A 22,434-nucleotide genomic window follows, 5' to 3' on the forward strand; every position below is an offset into this window, starting at 1 on the left:
CCGAGGGAAGCAGCTTGGGGTTTCTGCTGAGTGCAGGGGAACCACCCCCGGGGCTGAGGGTAACCTGAGAGCTTTTTAGTCGAAGGAGGTAACACTGCATCACGCACAAATACCGATTTGCCCTGGCCGTGCGTCTGGCCACGTTGGGCAGGACGTCTCTCTCTCTCTCTCCCCAACTTTCTAATTTCCCCCTTTAACTTTGACCGAATTGGATTGAATACAGAACTGAGGACATTTTTGTGTGCCTGAGTTTTTGACAGCCCCCGTTTGTGTATGGCAAGCGGCACTGATTTTCCACACGGTAAGGACATGGCCAATTTTCAACTTTGTCAAGAAATTGATTTTAAAAAGTTGGTTAAAAAACCAAGTAAGTCAGTGGAACCCTGGGTGGTCCAGTGGTGGGGTAATGTCGTAATGGAGGTCCATGAGTTGGATTCAGCCTACGGACTGCTCAGGTCCCAGGGTCACCTGAAGTTTGTCTTTTCCTGTAAGTTGGCTGGACCTCAGATGCAGCTCCCCTCACTGTCCAGAGCTGAGTCCTGCTCTACCAGCATGTTGGGGTGCTTCCCTACCTAGTGGGTCAACAGCCAGCCAGGACAGGAGCATCTCCAAGGCTTGGACGGGGCTCCGAGACTCGGGGAAGTCACTCTCTTGCCCCTTTGCTGGAGCTCAGTCTCTGCTACTCAAGCCGACCAGAACCAAGGGTTGAGCCTGCTTCTCAAAGTGGGGCTCCTGGGCCTCACCATGGCCCGTCGCTCCCACGCATCAGAGCAATGTAACTGGCTACCCGAAAACACTTATTTCTAGATGAAAACAGATACCACGGAGAATGCAACATTCCTACGTGGTGTTGTTTTAACTCTAAAATGCAGAGCTTAAAACTCTGCCCCCAATCCCAAGATGCACTTCCTCCATTCTCTACTGAACTTTAGGGGTGTGTTGGCGGGCGACCTGAGAGCCACTGCGCTAAGACTTCGTTTCCCGTTCCAGGGCCGGGCTGGGGTGCTCTGAAGGCCGGGGGAGAAAGAGGAGTTTGAAGCACCGGGCATGCGGAAGACCCTTAACTTAACCACCACAGTCGTTCCCCTTTCCCATGACCTTGTGAATGCCTGCTCGGAGGAAGCCCTGCCAGGGCCCGGGGCTGGGTGTCTGGAAGGGGCCCCCAAAGCTCATTGGGGTTGCGATTCTGGCTCTGGCTCAGTGACCCCGCTGCCTGCATCTGGCACCAAAGGCTCCACAGGAATTGGTCTAAGTTTTGGAGAAGGGGGAGACCAGTGCTCCCATGCTCGGAAATGGTCTTTTAACCCAACAGCGAGCCAACTTGCTCAGTGCGACCTCCATTTGTGTGTGATCCAAACACACAATCTGCCCCCTTCACCCCCCACCCTTCTTCACGCTCTTCTCTCCGTACCCTTGAACCCAGATTTGACTCACCGCCCACCTGTCAAGAACTTCACCTCAACTGTCCCCGCTGCACCCAGTTCGACTAGTGGCACTACGGCGATTTTCGGTTCTCAAATGTCAAGGGGGGATGGGCTGTCATTCCTTCCAGTATTTACTTGGCACCTACCACGCGTCTGAGCACATGGCCTACCCAGATGAGCAAGAGCTCAGCCACCAGCCGGTGGCCTGGCCCAGTGCCTCAAGATACTGACCGGAGGGGGGATGACGCTCCCGTATCAAGCGACTGTGACTGGGGGTGGGACAGAGGTGCCTGCTCGTGCTGGGGACAGCACGTGCACGCGGGTGAGCCGGGCCAGGCACGCTCCCGGGGCTGCGGGAACCTCGTGGCTGCTGTGAGCTGTACGTGGGAATAATGCATGACCGGATGTGCGAAGGCGTTTAGAGCGCCTCCTACAGGCGGGCCGTGACTCGAGGGATCTGGCCAGGGGAATGTCGAGGGCAGAATAAGGGCCTGGACTAAGGCCCCAGCAGCTGAGAGAGGTTACAGTGGACTTCGGAGTCACACGGCCGCTCAGGGAATAGAGCTGTAATGATTTAAGGACTAGGCAAAAACCAAAACCACTTTTTAATTTTTTAAATCAAACACTTTATTTCCACATAACAAGCGCAAAAAACTCCCAAACACTTTAACAATACAATTAACGCAGTTATGAATTCAATTATATACTACTCAAAGCCCCAAAAGGTCAATCAGCTTAACGTTCCAAACATTTCCAAACGTGGTTTTTCAAAGCTACCTTTGGTTTTTGGAAAAACCAGTATGGAAGTCAATATACATTGAATGCATTGAACAACATTTGCTTATAGGAAGGTGTCCAACATTAGCTCACACCTGGCAAGCCGGAGCAGGATTTGAAGTCATACGCTGGGATACACACACAGGTTTTGCCCCAGAGCTCCCGCGGTCAGGAGAGAGGGCCATGAAGGGGGAAGAAAAAGGCCAGTCCAGGTTGTGGCATTTCTCATTTTGTAACAGAGGTATGAGAGTTTAACACTAGAACACTGGCAAGTCATTAAGCTTCATGTTCCAAATGGTCTCTTGCTGAGGCTTGAGATGGGCACAAATGGTGGGGAAGATGAAGTCACAGGAGAGCTTTGAGCAACAAGATCCCAAAGATGCTCAGAGAGGGTAGGAAGGAGCAAGCTACAGTTTCCCATTGTCCTCACATTATTTCAGGGTGAAATTGTGGAGAAGTTCGGATAGAATGTTCAAATATTTGCTTAGATTTGTACTCGGTTGCTCTATGAGGACCCTCATATACAGCAACGCTGAAACGTTCATTGTAAAAAAGAGCGTACAAAGAAATTCACAAAAAAGAGACAATTAATGTTGAGCAGCCAAAAAGTCATGGTTTATTATATCGGGAAGGATTTCATAATTCAAACACAACCAAACTGTACATTTTACAATCACATTCTATTTGTAAACAGTTAAAAGCCACTGACTTCTTTTGCATCTTAGGACACAAACAGTTAGATCAAGGCAATGAAATGATGGCAAATTCTGCGCTGTTAAAATGTTTACCCTTGTTTGGCCCGTCTTCTTTGACTAAGCAAGCATTATAATACCATTTGTGGGCAAAAAAAGGGGGCGAGGAGAAAGTAAGTTTAAAAATGGTATAACTCGTTAGTTTGCAACAACATTTAAAATTTTCTTTATACAACGAACAATTCTGTAAGCCCAATACCGGCTACAGTATGCATAGTTACTGATTTCGGCTTTAAGGTACAACAGTTCAACATTAACACAGTCACAGGAGAGCAGAAACAGAGAGAGCCACTTGATGGGGTTACAAAAAATTATCACCTATTGATTATTAGCAAACCATCATCACTCACTAATAAAAAGCATCTGAAAGCAGAATGTCAACTCCAGCTTTAAGCGTTTTTTTGTTTTTTTTCTTTTTTTTGGCAGAGAAAATTCTTTAACAGAGCAATACGTAGTATCAGTGCTAAAAGTTGGGGTTTTCGTGTTTTTTTTTTTCCTATAAGAAACTACAAGGAGATATTTTTTTATTTTTTTATTTTTAAAATTTTTTTTTTTCCTAACTGGGTAACTGGTTTTCCTGAGAACCATGCTCTTGGATTTAGGACAGGAATAGAAAACAAAAGAACATGGCCAAATGCTGCTCCTTTTTCCCAGAGATAGAAAGCATCTTGTAAATCATCCTCCATTGTTTTTTATTTTTTTTTGTCTTTTAAATTTTTTTTAAATGATGGAAGAGTAAACATTTTTTTTTCTCAAAAAACAAACAAAAAAATCTGTAAACAAGAAGGTTCACCGTGGGAACCTTCAAAACAAAATGGAAAGCCTATTCAAAGTGCAGGGCCCGTCCTGGGTGGCAGGGGGGCTGCAAGTCACAGCTGTGGCCACAGTTTTTCAAACTGCAGAGCGAAATTCTTTAGTTTTAGAACATGAAAACACTGGTGCAATACTTTCATTTATAGTCCTACGTCAGCATCAGAACTCGGGTCTTTTAAACTCCACGACACCACAGTAAGGTAGGCAAACATCAAGGCATAGTAGAGAGCGCACACCTTTAAGAACATCCTTGAGTAAACATTTACACCGGAACAGCTGCCCCCCCATATTGCCGATTAGACGAGAGAACATCATTCAGTGCAAAGTTAAAAGCTCATACATTATCAGCCCAAAAAAATGGTTTTGCAAAAAAAAAAAAAAAAAAGAGCGAAAAAGAAAAAGAGAGAGAGAGGAAAACGGGGGGTGAGGGATGGGGAAGGAAATTGGGAAGGGAAGGAGAGACGGGGTGGGGAGGGGAAAAAAAAGAACCCAAAGGCTAAACATGATGAATATACACAAGTGAGCTCATTCTATACGGTTTAGCATGTATGGCGCTATTTGGGAGTGTAAATAGATAGATACCTTTTCACATTATAATATTGGCCTGCATGATTCAAGTATTCAAACTGATATGTTTCAGGGAAAACAAAGTGGAAAATGTGCAGAGAAGAGCTGTTCCCACAGGTGGCCCCTGGCTGCAGGCGGCGAGCCCAACTTAGTGCTCCTTTCTTTACGCTTCTTGAGGTCACAGTTCGTGAGTCTACATTGACACGTTACATGGACTCTCCACCCCCACCCAGGTGGTCAACAGAAAGAAAAGCGTTAATGGGGGATGGGCTGCTAATTCCCCGGGGGTCGCTGCTGCTGGGAGGACCCCACAGGCTTGTGGAATAATGTGGGGTCCCCCAGAGTGAAGTGCCGTGAAGGTCTCCACAGTGAGTTCCCGACAGCCCAGCACCATTCCAGTGATTGAGATCGGTCCGGCTGGAGAACGAGTGGGAACAGTCGAGGGAGCCCAGCCGGCTCTGGCTGGACCCGAGAGACTGCCAGCCGGGAGAAGGGGTCAGAGACTGACTTTGTGCAAAGAAACGGCTGATCTCCTCTTCACTGGCAAACTCAGCAAGAATAGTAGTGTTCCCCAATACACACCTGGAGGGAAGAGACAGAGGGGATGCGGTGAAGACTCGGGGCGTCTCAAGGGTCTGATTCGAAGTGAGGGGAGCACTCAGCCTCTGCTCAAAAGGTGAGGGGAGGAGGGGCGGAGAGGGGTGGTGGCGCCAGGCCTGGCCCAGGGCTCTTCAGGGCCCACGGCAAAACCTGACCCACTCGTGTGGTTGTGGTATCTAGACAGATCAAGGCTTTTTTTGTCTCCTATAAGTGATTTAAGAGATTTGTCTAGGGCCATTTTGAGGGGTGATGCTTCCCCTTAGGCGTACTGACCTTGGAACCCAAGACAGAGCGAGGCTGCCGCCTTACGAAGCACTCTTACTGCAGGGCCCCACATGCTGGCCCGGAGATGACACACAGTGTCATCAGCTGTTTCCACACACAAGGGAACTCAAACTCTTCCAATCATGAGGGCACCAGACAGCCAACTTACATGTGCAGAGACTTTTGTGCCTTCACTACCTCTTCTTTTGAACTGTAACGGACCAAAGCATTTCCATGTGGGAGGTTCAGGTGGAATGTTATCAGTGGGCCATGCTGCATGCACAGAGTACGCAGAGTTGAGCCATCGATCTAGGAGACAGAGTGTGGGGAGCCGCCAATTAGATGATCCGTCACGAGGACCATCCAGGGAGGTTGTCCCAGGCTGGGACTCTGCTCCTCTCTTTCCTGCCCGAGGTTCTGTGCTCCTGCTGACACTCTTCACTGGGACTCACTGCTGTGCCCCCCTCCCCACCTCCACTGGTCCCAGAGCCATACCTCTGTGGCCTCTAGATTCCTGGACACTCCCCAGATCCCCACTTCCTTAGTTAGCCATGCCCCTGCTGTGGCTTCATGTCTTCTCTCTTCCCTGCCCTGAGGACAGGATTCATCAAGGCACTGCTCCCTGGGAGAGGAGGGGGTGGGCTCTTAACATCCAGCCTCCAGAGGAGGGGTGGTCCAGGGCCTAAGGAGATGTTCTCATCTACGAGGGCAGGCCAGGGTTTCTCGACTGCAGTACAAGGACCACCTGCATGAAAGTACAGACCCCGATTCTAGCCCGGACCTACTCCTACTCCAGCAGCATCTCTGGAGCGAGACTGAGGAATCAATTTTGGTCCGCTCCGTGCACATTTTGTAGTGTAAACAAACTGGGGCAGACCACAGCCTGCCTGAGCCATCCAAAGATCATCCTCTGTTACTTCCTCGGCCTGGTCTACTCAGTAGCCTGTGGGAGGCCTGGGTAGGACCTCCTCTCAAGCCTGGAACCCTCTGTTCCCGTGCTACCTGGCCTGTGCCTATTGGCCAGGATGCCTGATATTCTTACCTGAGGTGTAAGGTTCTTTAGAACAAGCCAATTTGTTATTCTCCCTGAGCTGCTCTCACCCCAGCTGGAACCTAAGGACAAAGAAGGGCAAGTCAGTTTTCCACAGCTGGGGCCCGAATGACACTGAGGACAAACACATTCCAGTCAAGTGATGGCTGCTTGGGAGGAGCACCTGGGCCCCTGGCACCCTGCCCTGCCCGCCCAGCCGCCTGCACTTCTACTGCGGCAATTTCCCCGTGGCTCTGGGGGCCGCTCATACCAGCTCTGACCAGGCCTTACTTCCCCAGGCCAGGTGGCTCTGCCTCTGGGGAGAGTGAGCTCAGACAGCCCCCAGCTCATCACACAGCAGGCAAGGGAGCACAAAGGGCCGTAACCCTTTGCCATCCTTTGGTTTATAAAGCTAAAACGATCTCAAAATAGAACTTCTGGGGAAAGGCCTCGGTTGTGATGATCTAAGGTATGGTCTGATGACTATGCAGGCATATGTCACAGGGTGTCAATCTCTAAGGGGATTTAAAAACCTTTAATCAGTGTCCCTCAATAGACAAATGAATAAGGAAAATGTGGCATAAATACACAATGGAGTATTACTCAGGCACAAACAAGGATGAGATCTCGCCTCATGTGACAACATGGATGGCCCTAGAAGGTATTATGCTAACTGAAATACGTCCGAGAAAGGCAAATACCATACGATCTCACTTGTATGTGGAACTTAAAAAAACAAACAAACAAACAAAGCTGGATCAGACCTATAAACACAGAGAGCAAACTGAAGGTTCCTGGGGCAAGGGTGGGTGGGGGTTGGGGTGGGTAAAATGGGAGGGGGAGAGGGAGGTCCAGGCTTCCAGTTAGGGAATGAAGAAGATACAGGAAAAGGTTCAGCATGGGGAATACAGTCGATGGTACTGGAATAGTGTGTGGGGACAGATGGTAGCTACACTTGAGGTGAGCACAGCGTCACGTAGAGACCTGCTCAATCACTGAGTCGTACGTCTGAAACTACCGCATGCTGTGTGTCCACTGGACTTCAATCGGAAAGAGTGAGCTTGCAATCGCCCAGATGTTTCTGTGTCTGGCTGGCTCCCGAGGAGCTCCCAGACTGACCTTCCTGCTCAGCCCCAGGGCGCCCGAGCTCCCAGCAGCACGACTTTTGGATCCAGTCGTTCCTGAGTGTCTGAGGTACCTCAGCAACACGTCGGCGTGCCTGAGGAAGACTGCGCTGTGACATGGCGCCTGCCTACTCATCTCTCCCTGCACTGGCTCACCCCACCCCAAGTCTCTGGCAACTCCCACAGGACTGCTAGCGCTTTCCTGGCCTGCTTGCCTTGGCATACGTGTCCTCTCTGCTTTGCCTGGTCAACCCTTACTCGGTTCCACCAGCCCCCCTGGGTGCGGGGCCCCGGGCACCGTACCCTCTCCCGTCACCGTGCCACCACCGGCCATGCAGCTGGTGCCCAGAAGCGCCTGCGGCCCGAAAGAACCGCTCACACAGGACACCGACTCCATCCATGTGCATTCAGTAGCTGTACCCTTCCATGGAATCAAAACTCCACTCCCCGTCCCTTAGAACTTTTTCCCAAAGGAAACACTGGCAAGCTTCCTTTCAGCCAACCACCTATCTAAAGCTCGGACATCGCTATGAAGTTTTTACTATTTTCAGCCTAGAGATGAGAAGGTCGGCTACAGTCCTGGGATGGAGGAGAATGAAGACCAAGACTGTGTTTGCTGGTACAACTGGTAGACAGCTAGTTCAATCTGTGTGTGTGAGTGTCAGGGTGGGGACACAATGCCAGTCCGAACGCAGTGCGAGTCATGTGCAGGAAGAGCAGGAAGGGGACGCCGGGGGGCGGTTTTCCTGGGACTGCTGGCCCCGCATGGTTAACTCCCAGTACCTCCTTCCACTCTCACATGTCCCTGCTGAAATCATACACGGGCAGGCCCAGCTGCCACCCAAACAGGCCCAGCCGGGCTGCTCCCCCTTCCCCAGCCTCTCTGCCCAGCACGCTGCGACCCTGCGTGCCTGCCACGAGCAGGACGTGAGCAGATGTTCTCAGGCTCCGGGGAACTTCTGAAAGAGACGTGACGTCCATTCTGTTAACCTGACCACTGACTAGTGTGGCTTTGGCCACGTGTTCTTAAGTAAACCAGGTACATTTTCAAGTAAAATTTAAGACTCACAAAGACCTAAAAATTGCGGAAGATGGCAATGTGCGGGGAGTCGCACGTCTAAGTTTGAATCCTACTTTATAGCGGGTAACGCACAGGTCTCTGTTAGACTCAACTGTGCATTCCTGTTCAGCAAAGAAACAGCAAGAAACCATCCCGAGCATCATGTTCGTCTCACCTGGGGTGTACCTGGCGTCAGAATTCCCCCATCCTCCACCTACACGAAGGGGAGAGTTATCCCACGTAGACAAGGGTGGCTTCTGACCAGTCAGTCCCGGAGGTGGGCGGGACGGAGCAGTGATGTTTTTAGGTGGTAAAGGGACCTTCCACAGCTCATGAGCCAGAGAGGTGTTTGTAACTGAACCAGGAGACCATGTCAATTTGGAATCACTATTTCTGGCTACTCACAGGGAAAAAACACAGCGGGGGGGTGGGGGGGAGATAATGCTTTTAGCAAAGAGAAAATTTAAATAACGACAGCACCCAATTCTCCCCCCAAAAGAAGCTCTATTAAAAGTCCCCAACTCAAACTGCCAAAAAAACCCCACAAAAGCCAAAAGGAAGCTGCTCCCTTGACTCAAAACACTCAAACCATTGGTCTATTAAAAATTTCAAGACTTATGAAATTCTTAGCCCAGTGTACAAAACTATACTGCAACCAAAATCAAAACAAAACAAAAAACACTGCTTTCAACCGCTCTAAAACAGCAACTGGGAACTCCTTACCTTTATGACCATAACTGAGTCACTTGAGAGCGTCACATAGGTCATTAAATACATTTTAGAACTCTGATTTACACATGGGAAAAAGGACCACAAAAGTGGCCCCAACTCAGGGAGAGTCCTCACAGCCGACGTCCACCGGGCACCTCTCCGTGCCGAGCAGCACTTGGTGCAGACTAGCTCTAGTCCTGACACACAGCCTACCGAGGTCAGGGAGGTTAACAACTTGCCTATGGGTCCTGTGCACAGCCAAGATTCAACCCCAGGCCTGTGTAGCTTTAAAAAAAAAGAGGAGGAGGAGAAGAAAGCTCACTTCCTGATGTGTGCTGCCTCATGGCCATGGGGGTGTGCAACTCGTTCAACATAATCCTACAAAACCACAAGGGGGCAGAAGTGGATGGAAAATTCTGTAACTTCTGTCACTGTTCACTATGTCTCTACTTGATTCATAAAGTGAACATCCTTTAAGTCAGCGAGACTGGAAGTGTGGTGGGAAGCTTGGTCACCACACGGGCTCTCCCTGGTCTCTGACAGAACAAGCACAGAAATGCAGAGCGAGCGTCCAAAAGCAGACAGCAACCAGACATGGCCCCGGCTCTCAAGTATGATTGCTTTTCCAGCAATTCCAAGGTCACGTTTGCTATACGTTACAGAAATATCAGTCTGCCAAGGATTGGAAATTACAAAAATAAAAGCTGCCTCATTTGAGAATTGCTTCGAATGAAACTGCATTTAACGAATTGGCTCTCAGACGAGAGAGCGAGAGCGGCTCAGGGAAAGGGGACTGTTTTAGAAATGACTGCTGGGTCCAGTCAATCTCAGAAAGGGACAAATAGTGCTACAAGTCTCTTCTCAGGTTCCAAAATATACTCTCCTACCTCCCCGAGAAGACTTCAGGTAAAGAGCAGACTGCCCCACAGCAGCCCCAGCCCCAGGTGCTGAGTACCCCGCTCCTCTGACAGGGCATCGGCAAGCCCAGGATAAGGCCCACCTGAAGTGCTTTGTGCTGTACTGCTGAGGGGAACGTTGTAGTTGGAGGCACGAATGGATGACCAGGCACTAGTTGAAGGCAGCGTGGTGTTCAAGGATGAGGATGACCCTATGTAGGGGAAGAGCCCGGTTAGTTATCCCCAGAGCAAGGGGCATGGCGCTTGAAGAATGAGCAGAAGCTTCCGGTGAGGGAAACGGATGCTGGGGTCCCAGGACGGTGCCCATGACTGCACCTTCCTTCCTGCCTTCACGACAGCACGCCCAGGGGGCTGGCTCACTGTTCTGACTGTGGCTCAGCGAGGTAGCTTCCCTCCTCTGCCTGACACTGAGACCACACTGGCTCTGCGTCCCACTTTGGGCTCCAGAAGACGGGCTAGGTCCTCCTGCCCCCAAACCCCTGACTGAACTCCAGCGACTTCTCACCAGACCACCCCCTCCCCCCGGGGCACCCTGGCACCAGCAGGCCCTCACCCTCCATCATGCCCCACAGCAGCCTCCCAAACCTAGGCTTTCCCCCTCTGTTCGAGACCCCCTCGACTACTAGGCCCCGCTCCAGCCTGGACTGTCGTCTGGATCTGTAATAACTCCGACCTAGCCTCCCACTCCATCCCTTCTGCTCGCCACTGTCAGACTACCTGCCTTCAATGGCAAGACTTCCACTCAAAACCGTCAATGGTTCATGTCTTCTAACATCAATCTAAACTCCTCTCCTGACTAACAATCTTCCACAAAGAAGCCTGTTTCTGCAAGCTGCCAGATTCTTCTATTAACTACATACAAGGCCATGAGGCTCTCCCCTTGGCTCTGTCCCTGTTCTGCTGGGACAGCGACAGGTACTTTAACTATTTCTATACAGTGGTCTGTTCAGCCATTTTAGAATGAGGATTCTTTCCTTACCATTGTGATACGGCAAACACCTCTTAACAAAATCATATACTTAACGTAAAATGCGGTTTTATGTGTCATAAACTGTTTAGAGGAATAGGAGGATGTAGGTTTCGAACGGAAACAAAGGATTTTCTCTCACTCCCTTCGCCTTCCTTCAGGTGCATGCAGAGAATACTTTAAATGACTGCGGTGAGGGAAAACTATACGGTAGGTGGTAGGATGACTGTGTTTGATAACCCATTAAAAAGTGCATCTGAACTGGAGGGACCCTTCAATTGGTCTTAATTTACACTTTTGGAGAGACAAAGAAAGCTAAATTGCTTCCTCACACAAAAGTTCCTTAATAAGAATGTATAAATGAATGATAATATAACATCTTTTATATGAAACACCCATTTCTTAATCACAACACTGAAACTTGTTATAAAGTAGGTAACAACCTTTCAGTTGCTACTATAATTCATGGAAAGCAAATTTTGTTGGTCCTTTGTGTTAGGTGAATGTATATGTTTACTATATCAAATTATAATAAATCCTCATCATTTTTAAAGTGGCAAAGAACCACCTATGGGAAAATTGAGAATTCACTTATTTTCATGACTCCCTCGGATGTCAGATGCTGTGATGGGCTGAAAGTATCACATCCTCTGTGAACCATCCTTAAACTTTAGCGTCATCCGGCATCATTCAGAAATTCTGTCTTGTACCCGCCTACGTACCACTGTTCCTGTCCCTGAGGTGGTCAACTTCCCGCACAGTATTAATTGAAAGATTGTTTATGACACTGCCAGGAGTGACGTAAGGGTCAGTTTCAGGGTCAATGTTTGGATAACCTTTCCATGGTTCACCAGGGCGAAATTCTGGAAATGAAAACTTAAAATTAGTTCAGGCTTAATCATCACTTAGAGATCCATTATTAAAAAAGCAAAACTTGTATTCCTAAAGCCTATGCAATTATCAAATATTTTCCAGTTAATGCCAGCACTCTGAGAGACTGATTCAGTACTACTATTAGTGTAGCATAAGCTGCTGTTTATGAATAACTTGCGTATTTCTGCAACTGGAATCATTTCTCGGGGTTTATATATTTTTTAAACAGTAACATTTTACTTTTTGAATTTATTTTATTTTTAAAAGATTTTATTTATTTGACAGAGAGAGAGAGAGAGAGAGCAAGCACATGAGGATGAGCAGGAGGAAAAGCAAGGGGAGAGGGAGAAGCAGACTCCCCACCGAGCAGAGAGTCCGATGCGGGGCTCGATCCCAGGACCCCGAGATCATGACCTGAGCCGAAGGCAGACGCTCAAGCGACTGAGCCACCCAGGCACCCCAAAAGCAGAATCTTAAAAATAATAATAATAAGGGCACCTAGGTGGCTCAGTCGGTTGAGTGCCTGCCTTCGGCTCAGGTTATGATCTTGGATATCAGGGTCCTGGGCTCAAACCCTACACTGTGCTTCCTGCTCGGCAGGGAGTCAGCTTCTCTCTCTCCGTCTTTCCCCCTGCTTGTGCTCTCTCTCTCACACTCTCTCAAATAAATAAAATCTTAAAAAAAAAAAAAAAAAAAGATTTTATTTTTAAGCTCTATACCCAATGTGAGGCTCAAACTTATAACCCCGAGATCAAGAGTTGTGTGCTCTACCGGCTGAGCCAGCCAGGCGCCCCTAACGGTAACATTTTAAATGCTTTATTAAATCACAAGCCATAGCAAAGCAAACAGAAAAAAAAGCTGTAAGTCCATTCCTGGTAATGCTTCAGTCCAGACCCCTGGTGCTGATGAAGAGGAACCCGGAACAAAGGTTTTATTTTATTCCTCATGCCGGCCGGCGGGACTCCTTCCCCCTTCACTGCCTGGAGCATAAAGGCACTGGTAACAGGCCAGACTGGCTCCTCTGCCTGAGCCCTGATGCTCAGCTTTCCGTGCGTCCTGTGTGCATCCTTCCCACCCGTGGCAGAGCTCAGGCCGGCCCGCCCGAACGGGCCTATATCACTAGCACATCTAGCGGTAATGACAAGTAAGGGAAGCAGAGTCTCGTGAAAGAAGCGGTCAGCACTTTACCTGGTGGCCAGTTAACACTGCTAGAGCCGTTAGGCGATTTGGCACGTGGCCAGCCATCTCCTATTGAACCCGGAGGGCTGGCTGGAGAAGTACTGCTGTTCATAAAGTCATAGGGAACAAATGGAGACTCTTCCAGCCTGAAACCACTTGAAATAGCACCTAAAGAGAGAAAAAATGATAGTGAATGTGAGGCAAAATACATGAGTGAATTTATTTCTTGTAGTTTTTCAAATATCACCAGGATACCCTGTATGAGATCTGTGGGTTCCAAACTGCATTCTGTAGACAGTGTGAAAAGTCAAGGAGGAAAGCAAGCTCCGAACTCTTCCAGACGTCAATCACTTTTAACTCTCTTATGTCCTGAGATCTAAACATTATCATAGTGAATTTTATTTCAAGGAGGATAAGAAGGATCATAATCATCAATAAGTGACCAGAGTATGGGTCCCAGTTTATTTCCAAATCATTAAAACACCCGTATTTTGCGTGTGTTGTTGGTGCATGAGGAGCACCAGGGGGAAGAAATACAACGGTAAAGAAAGAATTGTGGTGGAGAACATTCTAAGTGGCAGAGAGGTGTACCCGAGAATCCAGGAACTGGCTCTCACCCCTGTATATAATGAAAACAAATATCCTTTTCGATGAGGAGGTTTACATTTCTACCTATACACACTCCCTTACGATTATACACAGCATCAGTAAAGATACCTGTTACCCAAATGAGTGTGAAATCCCACAAAAAGACAACTTATTTTTGCTTAGAAATGGTCATTTGTTTTCCAGCGATTTATTCTCCACACTCATCTTTGAGCACATCTTAAAATGACTAATGCTTGACACACGCAGCAAGCACACCCCTCCCTCAGTGGACCAGCTCCGGCAGCCACGCTAAGTGCTGGCCCCGGGGAGGCGGGCGGACGCTGGGGCAGGTCCTCCCCACAGCCCGGGGAGTGGGCCGAGCACAGATAGGGCAACGGGAGGGGTGGGGGGGGGGCCGCGCTGGCGTGAAGAAAGGGTCCAGGGAGGAGATGCCAGGCAGTGGGCACAGCCTGCACAAAGACCCGAGGACAAAAGCAGCTTGGCCTGTGTGAGGAACAGAAAGGCTGTTTTTTCGAAAACCAGGCAGCGGGAGAGTGAAGAACATGAGGGCGTTGCAGAGATGACCCGGTAGGTCCTGAGGTGAGGAGTGCCTGCTCCCGCTGCCCTTGGCCCTGCCTGTCCCCTGAAGGCATCAGATTTTGCAACACCCTCATGCGGGGCTTTGCAGGACACAGCAAGGGCTGTAAGGAGAGAAGTTAGACAACCTGATCCATCTGAGGTCCCTGCTGCTGGCGTGTGGAGAACGGAAGCAGGGGAGCCAAGACCGTGAGGCGGCTGCTGAGGTGGTGAGGTGCTACGGATGCTCGGACTGTGCATTTTGGAAGGAGAATGGGCACTATTCACAGATGGACTGATGTGGAAGTCGGAGAAAGGAAGAAATCGAGAACATCTTTTTTTTTAAAGATTTTTTATTTATTTGACAGAGAGAGAGAGAGACAGCGAGAGAGGGAACACAAACAGGGGGAGCGAGAGAGGGAGGAGCAGGCTTCCTGCCCAGCAGGGAGCCCAATGCGGGATTCGATCCCAGGACCCTGAGATCATGACCTGAGCCGAAGGCAGTCGCTTAACCAACTGAGCCACCCCAGGTGCCCCTTGAGAACATCTCTTACACCCAGATAGGCAGCACAGGATGGCTGGATAAACCAAAGGCGGCATCATCCAACACAACTGTAAAAGGAACGAGCGCTAATGCATATTTCAACACAGATGACCCTTGAAAACATTACGCCCCCAAAAGGCCAGTCACAAAGGACCAGATAATACATGCTTCCAGTGACGCGAGCAGTCCAGTGAGGCAAAGCCACCGAAAACAGACTTGTGTTTCTGCATGGCTGGGAGGGAAGGGAAGTCCGGGAGGCGCGGGGAGCAACTCCTCAGGGACTCTTCTGGGACCAGGGAAACGTTCGACTCCCACGACTCAGAGTATACCAAAATCCACCGAATGGAACACTTTATCAAGAGAATTGTATTATATTTAAATTATATGTATTATAAGTAAATAAACTTACGAGAGAGAGAGACAGAGAGGATCTCTCTCAAGCTTCTAGCTTCAATAACCCGATAGAAGGAGGCACACCTGTTAGCTGAGGAGGAGCGAGGGTTGAGGAGGAAAACCAAACACCCGCCCATTCGTGCCAGCTCTGAGGCAGGTCTGAGGAAAAGCCCTGGTCACAGATGCTGTGAGCTCCCGGAGAAACACAGCAGAGCCCTGAATGTTGCTTTAGCCTCGTTTACTCAGTGACCAACGTTCCCCTGGAAGCAGTCACAACACCCAAGCTTCTGTATCAGTGACTCGGGGGCAGAGACGGCCTGATGAGACCTCAGGGCACCATCCCTGGTGGGCGCTAACCCATCCGTGACTAGGGCCTAGTTAGTCCACCAATTCCAACCCCTCTCTTCTCTGACTTCCCTATCTAGTTACTTTTATCTGAATGAACTGTGTATCTTTTCTGTAAAGTGAATTAAAACCACTTGGGAGCTCAGTGGTATGAATAAAGTAGCAGTTGCAAGCAATACAGTAAGCGAACAGAGATGCCACATTTTAAGTGATTAATAAGAATCTGAGCTGATAAAAGTATTCCTCCCTTTCAGTACAAAAAATCCATTTCTACTTATTAAAACTTCATTTTATTAAAAAGGAAAATAGGCTTGACCCAGAGGCAGCTATGATCCAATCATATTCTATTAACCGCTACATGGGAGAAGGTGCAGAAAATGGAAGGTATGTTTGTCCAGGTGGCAGGTGCAGCTGGATGCAAGCAGGCTGGATTCGCATGGACACACGCTGTTCTTAGAGGCAGGCGTGGGGGTAGCCAACAGTGGAGGCAGCAACAATAAGGAAGCCCCCACCGACGGGCCACTTAAGTGTCTTACCCTGTCCTGGTGCGTCAGTGCGTCACAGGTGTTGCCTCATTCAGCCTCGAACACCACAGGAGGTACTATATTATATTCCCATTTAGCAGATAAAGGTTAAATTACTTGACCGTAGCTAATAAGCAACACAGCAAGCTCTCAAATCCAGGGTCTGTATTAATCTGCCATTTTGTCACCCGAGTCAACTACCATTCCCACTTTTTTTTTTTTTTTTAAGATTTTATTTATTTATCAGAGAGAAAGAGAGAGAGCGAGCAAGCACAAGCAGGGGGTGGAGCAGAGGGAGAGGCAGGCAGGCTCCCCAGTGAGCAGGGAGCCCAATGCGGGACTTGATCCCAGGGGCCTGGGATCATGATCTGAGCCGAAGGCAGACGCCCAACCAACTGAACCACCCAGGTGTCCCTACAATTCCCACTCTTAAGAAAAAATCCAGGGGCGCCTGGGTGGCTCAGTCGTTAAGCATCTGCCTTCAGCTCGGGTCATGATCCCGGGGTCCTGGGATCGAGCCCCACATCAGGCTCCCTGCTCCACAGAAAACCTGCTTCTCCCTCTCCCGCTCCCCCTGCTTGTGTTCCCTCCCTCACTGTGTCTCTCTCTGTCAAAAAAAAAAAAAAAAAGAAAAAAAAGAAAAATTCCAAATGTGATGTGCCACCGAGTGGCAAATTCAACTTAGAATTCAGGTCTGTTTGATTTAGGGTCCAATGTTCTTTCTACCACATGTCAATTTCACCTTCAATTTCCGATAATCATCAGTCCAATGTTTACAAACCAGCAAACTGACCTTTAAGCCAAGTTTAGTCAAATAAAGTTTCAGGATAAAATCCAACAGAAAGGAATGAACGTCACAAAAATGTCCTTTTGGTATTAATCAGAGGAACAGATGTCGCTTAAGCTTGAAAGTAGAGAGGCTCTTTCTGGCTCCCCTCCCATTATCTTAAATCACTAAGTCCTATCAATTCTGCTTCCTACAGTTGTTTTGTTTTGTTTTTTGGCACAACTGTAAAGATTTCTAAATTATTTTGTTTTCGGTCCCTTGTATGCAGCCAAGATTTGGATTCTGCTTTATGATTCAATGTGAATTTCTTTTTTTAAATAAATTAGTTCGGCCCATGTATATTTATCAATTTGGCGTATATTTGGTCCCAGTTTCTCATTATTTTATATGATGCCTTTTATTTCTTTGTAGATTCTTTAAAAACTCTTTGAAAACGTGGTATCTATCTTTTCTGAAAATGTGGAGGGCTTCTATTTTTGTTTTAGTGGGTGTCTTTTTAACTTGTTTAATCTTGTCTTCAAAAAATTTTTACTGAAATATAGCTGACATAGAACACTGTATTAGTTTCAAGTGTACAACATGACGATTCGGTATCTGTATATACTGTGAAATGAAGGCACAGTTCTTGATGGCAGAGCACTGCTACACTGGGTCAGGCTACAGCCGTCCCCCTCCACTCCCCAGGTGGCCACACTGCAGCCAGAATAATCTCCAAACACACATCATGCCACTTCCGGCCTAACACACTGCAACAGTGAGCCCTCCAGGACAGAGGGGCTAGCACTCTAAGTCTTCATATATAAGGCCTCCACACCACCCCTGGGGTCCCCTCCCATCACCTCTGCTTGGTTAACTCCTGTTATCTTTCGTATCTCAGCTTAAGAGATCACAGGCCTTCCGGAATCCATGCCCTCAACCCGAAGACTGAAATATTCTTCTATATATGCGCCCCCTCCCCAGAACACTGTGCTGGGTGCTGGCTTACAAGGGAAAAGGTTTTATAAACTGCCTTCTAGTCACAGGATCTTAGGACCAAAAAGCATGGCAAATAACAGTCCAAGCCTTCTGTGACGCACAATTTCCTGGTCAGATGTCCTTGCCTCCATTCCACCTTACTTTCCTTAACAAATCTGGCTTTTCTTACCCTGGAGGGTGCACAGTAAAGGGCTAGCACAGTAGGCCTGGCATACATACTGTGAAGCGCTTCAGGCCTGGCCCTCAACCACTCCTGGGTTTCTCTCTAAGCCCGCAAACATCCCACAGGTATAAGAGCACCTTTGCAGACCCTGGGCCTCAGCCAGGCCAGACAGTTTATGGCAACATGACTTCTGGTGAACACCTGTTTTTGTTTGCTTGAGGCCTGGGTCATACTGTGTTTATGTCTGACCTCTGAGAGGTCTGCAGGGGCTTGGAGATCGAGTCATGCAGGTGTCTGATGCCTATGTGACTGCCCCCAGTAAAAACCCTGGACACCAAGGCTTGGGGGCGCTTCTCTGGCTGGCAATACTTTGTATGTGGTTTCACACATCGTTTCTGGAGAAATTAGGTCTGTGAAACTCCACTGGGAGAGGACAATAGGAAACTTCTCCTGGACTGTGCCCTATGTGCCTTTTTCCACTGCTGATTTTCATCTGATTCTTTTGCTGTAATAAACCATAACCATGAGTATTACAGCTTTTCTGAGTTCTGTCAATTCTTCTGGCAAATCACTGAACTTGAAAGTGGTCTTGGGAACCTCTGACACAGGAGGTCTCCTGCATTTGCCCTTTCTTCTCTGCTCCACAATTAACTTACTAGCTCTCTAAGCTTCACTAAATGGTGATAAAAAGAGAACCCACCTAAGACTGTGCTGCAAGTGGTCAGTGCCAGCCTGAGGCCTTCCCCGTAGTCCTCTTCCCTCCCTGGGCTCAGCTTAGGTCTGATGTGAGCCTGAAGAGCACTATCACACTGCCCCTCCTGACAATGACCTCTACACTGCTCCACGCTGGAGGACAACAGATCCTCTTCTCTACAACAGGGAAATGCAAATGCCAACAAGGCCGCTTGGGGTTTATAAAGAAGTGAAGGAGGCTGGCTACAGGCAAAATCCCATGGTCCTTCCCCAAATAGAAGCATGACTATAGGCAAATATTTCTCTGGTTAGGGACTATAAGAAAATCTCTCTCCACCAGTGCAGGGGAGGGAATGGGTGTGAGGGGAGTGAGAAGAGAAATGAAACAAAACAAACCACACTCCCCAGTAAGTGCAGAGGCAAATGGCAAATGACACCACCACTGAGTTGAGTAGAGAAGACAACGGGGAGGGGCAACGAGCCACAAGCACACGGGCCGCAGCTGCTCCGCTCTGGGTGCTTACTGCTTCGGAGCTCGGTGCTGCTAGACCTCCGCATTTCCAAGGAGATGCCAGAAGTCTGAATCTGTACATGAAAGTTCCTCAATGTTTACATAGATGTTGGTTCAGAAAGATGACTTTCAAAATAGTGAGGGTCTAACAAAACATCAGTCTGTGGGCTGGCAGCTTTGGGAGCTCTCCTGAATACAGCTAAATGTGAATTTTATTTTTGTAAGGGAAACTATGCTAAAGTATAAGGGACAGGATGATCAACATTTCTCTCTTTTTAATGTAAGGAAAAGGGAAAACAAAGCCAACAAATAAAAAGAATGTGCCTGAGAAGATTCTAAGTCTCTGCCAGGAGAGAGAGAGAATAAGAGGAGGAGCTACTGATCAAGGAGCATTTCTGGGAGGAAGTGAGAGTATGAGCAGCAAGCAAGCAAGCACAAGCAGGGGGAAGGACAGTGGGAGAGAGGATCTCATGCAGACCCCACGCAGAGTGCAAAGACTGACGTGGGGCCTAATCCCACGACCCTGAGATCATGACCTGAGCCGAAAATCAGGAGTTGGACACTTAAACTGAGTCACCCAGGTGTCCCAGAAAAATAATTTTAAAAAACAAAGAGAGGGGCACCTGGGTGCAGTCATTAAGCGTCTGCCTTCAGCTCAGGTCATGATCCCGGGGTCCTGGGATCGAGCCCCGCGTCGGGCTCCGCAGGAAGCCTGCTTCGCCCTCTCCCACTCCCCGTGCTTGTGTTCCCTCCCTCTCTCGCTGTGTCTCTGTCAAATAAGTAAATAAAATCTTTAAAAACAAACAAAAAAACCAAAGAGAAAAAACGACTAAGTTTCTTTCGTTTTTTTATTTATATTTATTTATTTGGCAGAGAGAGCAAGCGAGCGAGCATGCGCGCACAAGCAGTGGGGAGCAGCAGAGGGAGAGGGAGAAGCAGGCTCCCAGGCTGAGCAGGGAGCTGGATGCGGGACTCGATCCCAGAACCCCGGGATCATGACCTGAGCTGAAGGCAGACACTTAACCGACTTGAGCCGCCCAGGCGCCCAAGAATGACTAAGTTTCAAGTGTCAAATTAAGTACATGAAGAATAGTAGGGGGGAAAAAAAAAGAATGGGAGGGATCTAGACTGAAATAAAAAAAAAGTATTGACCTCTTCCTTCCTATTCTGAAGAGAAGAACATTCCTAGAATATTCATTGGATTGCTATGTATATAAGAATAAAGACATTTAATGTCTAAGCTAATTACTAAAAACAATTTACTGCTCACACTACAGATCTGTGCAAAAGAAAACAGTGTATGCAATAAAACGCAGTGAAAAAATGATCGATATTAAGTTTAAAAAAGACTTTTTTAAGTGGGGATGGGGATGTTATCTGACTTCAAAACCTACGCTGCCCGAGAACCCCTTGTGTATGACACACATCATCTGCCAGGACGCCAAACACCAGAGAACGTATGAGGGACGGTCCACCTGCCACAGCAGTGCAAGGAAGGGAAGAGGTAGGTCATTTTTACAAAGAAACTGAGGCTCAGATAAGCAAGGCAGACACAGAAACATCCATTTTAACTCAAGCAGACAGAAAACCACATGGTAGAAGCATTTTCTTAGCTCTCCACATCTGACCTCTCCAGACACTCCTTTCACCACTAGCAGCTCTGGGATGCGGTCCTTCTTCTTTTCCAGGCTCTGTCCCTCTGGGCAACCTCACCTATGTCCATGACCTCAACATTCTGATGAATACCAAACCTTATTCTACGCTCAGCTTTTTCTTCTGAGTGCTGGCCTCTATTCCTAATGTCTTACTGGTCTTTTCCATGTTGTGCCATCCCCAAAATACTTCACTCAACAAGCCTAAAACCAATTCAGTATCTGTCCCGCCACACCTGCTTTGATTCCCCTATTTCTACCACCATTACCTGCACTCCTGAGCTCGCACACTCCCCGCCCCGAGAATGCTCACAGTGCCACAGTGTGCTCAATGGAGCGACCACGCGAGCGCAGGTACATCACGAATGATGTGTTCACCCAAAGAGTTAGATTACTTACCCAGCCCTCCTGTCCTTAATCCTAAGACTCTTTCTGATGCACTCCCTCCATGTCCACTGCCTTCTGTCTCACACTGCTTTGAGTCTTTTGTGCCTCTGGATAACCACCACTTTCAAATTTTAAATGATTTATGGCATAAAGTTGTCTGCGATTTGCTCCACACCTACTATGGTAGCTTTGCCTTCCTCCTCCTTCCTCTTTGCCCCTTCACCTCCGTGATAGGCCCACACAACAGAACCCACCAGGCTGTCCTGTTTTTGAACTTTTCAAATGCTATATACTCTTTTGTTATTCTTTCTCTACTTCTTTGTGTGGTAAAGGCTTCCACACCCACCACACCCACAGTTCCTCATTTCCTGACTCAATCTTCCAATGCACTGCGCATTATCATACTACTTGTACCATTATATGGATTCACATTTATAGCACCTATCACAGCATACCTAAAGCTGTTCACATGCTTATTTTTGCGACCAAAAGATGAGTTCCTTCAGGGTATTGTTCCTGGCTTACATATGCTCGACTGTGTGCATGCATGCCCATATGTATCTGTGTATTCCAGGTGGCCCAGCACAGTCCTTGGAAAGCAAGACGATATTCCACTAACATCTGCTAGATGAACTGATAATATTAAATAAGATGAAAAGGTTTCTAAAAAAATTAACGTATGAGAAAACAATAATATTGAACCTACATGATTTATACACAGCAACAAAATGTATGAAGAAAATGTGCCATTATACAAAAAACTGGCAGAAATCAAATTATGCTTGGAGTTTTTAATGCCCTCCCCATCATACTAAATTGAGTAAATGTTAAGCAGAACATCAGAACAATAAAATCAACTGCAAAAACCTAAATGACCATCAAAGGGGGAATAATTTTTAAAATACAAATGTATATTCAATCTCTACTTTGTGCAGTAGTGTAATAAAGGTTAATTTTGCTTTTTCATTTTAACTAAGATTTAATAACTAATAAAGCATTTTTTAATAATGAGGAAAGGTTCTAAGGATTTGGCTATGAAAAGACATTTAAAATAAAATAAAGGCCTAGGGGCGCCAGGGTGGCTCAGTCGGTTAAGGATCCGACTCATGATTTCAGAGTCATGAGATTGAGCCGGGCTCTGCACGGGGTGTGGAGCCTGCTTAAAATTCTCTCTCCTGCCCCTCCCCACCACGCCCTCCAAAACCAAATGAATAAATAATAAATAAAATAAAACAAAG

General features: G+C 47.8%; 1 protein-coding gene across 8 annotated transcripts in view; it reads right to left on the minus strand.

Annotated features, from left to right (window-relative positions):
* Positions 1-1,760: 1,760 nt before the first annotated feature.
* Positions 1,761-22,434, minus strand: part of TNRC6A (trinucleotide repeat containing adaptor 6A) — a 102,846-nt gene continuing 82,172 nt past the window's right edge. For 6 of the 8 annotated variants that reach the window (XM_027609822.2, XM_027609824.2, XM_027609821.2 and 3 more), the window contains 7 exons: positions 13,068-13,226; positions 11,729-11,869; positions 10,123-10,230; positions 8,587-8,808; positions 6,240-6,310; positions 5,367-5,506; positions 1,767-4,915 (listed from right to left, as the gene is read on the minus strand). In XM_027609822.2, the coding sequence (XP_027465623.1) occupies positions 4,540-4,915; positions 5,367-5,506; positions 6,240-6,310; positions 8,587-8,808; positions 10,123-10,230; positions 11,729-11,869; positions 13,068-13,226 (1,217 nt within the window). In that variant the 3' untranslated portion in view covers positions 1,767-4,539. Of the gene's footprint in view, positions 4,916-5,366; positions 5,507-6,239; positions 6,311-8,586; positions 8,809-10,122; positions 10,231-11,728; positions 11,870-13,067; positions 13,227-22,434 lie in introns of all 8 variants that reach the window. The other 2 variants (XM_027609823.2, XM_027609825.2) reach the window with 2 other exon arrangements.

Source organism: Zalophus californianus, chromosome 10 (assembly GCF_009762305.2).
Source record: "Zalophus californianus isolate mZalCal1 chromosome 10, mZalCal1.pri.v2, whole genome shotgun sequence".
NCBI classification, from domain to species: Eukaryota; Metazoa; Chordata; class Mammalia; order Carnivora; family Otariidae; genus Zalophus; species Zalophus californianus.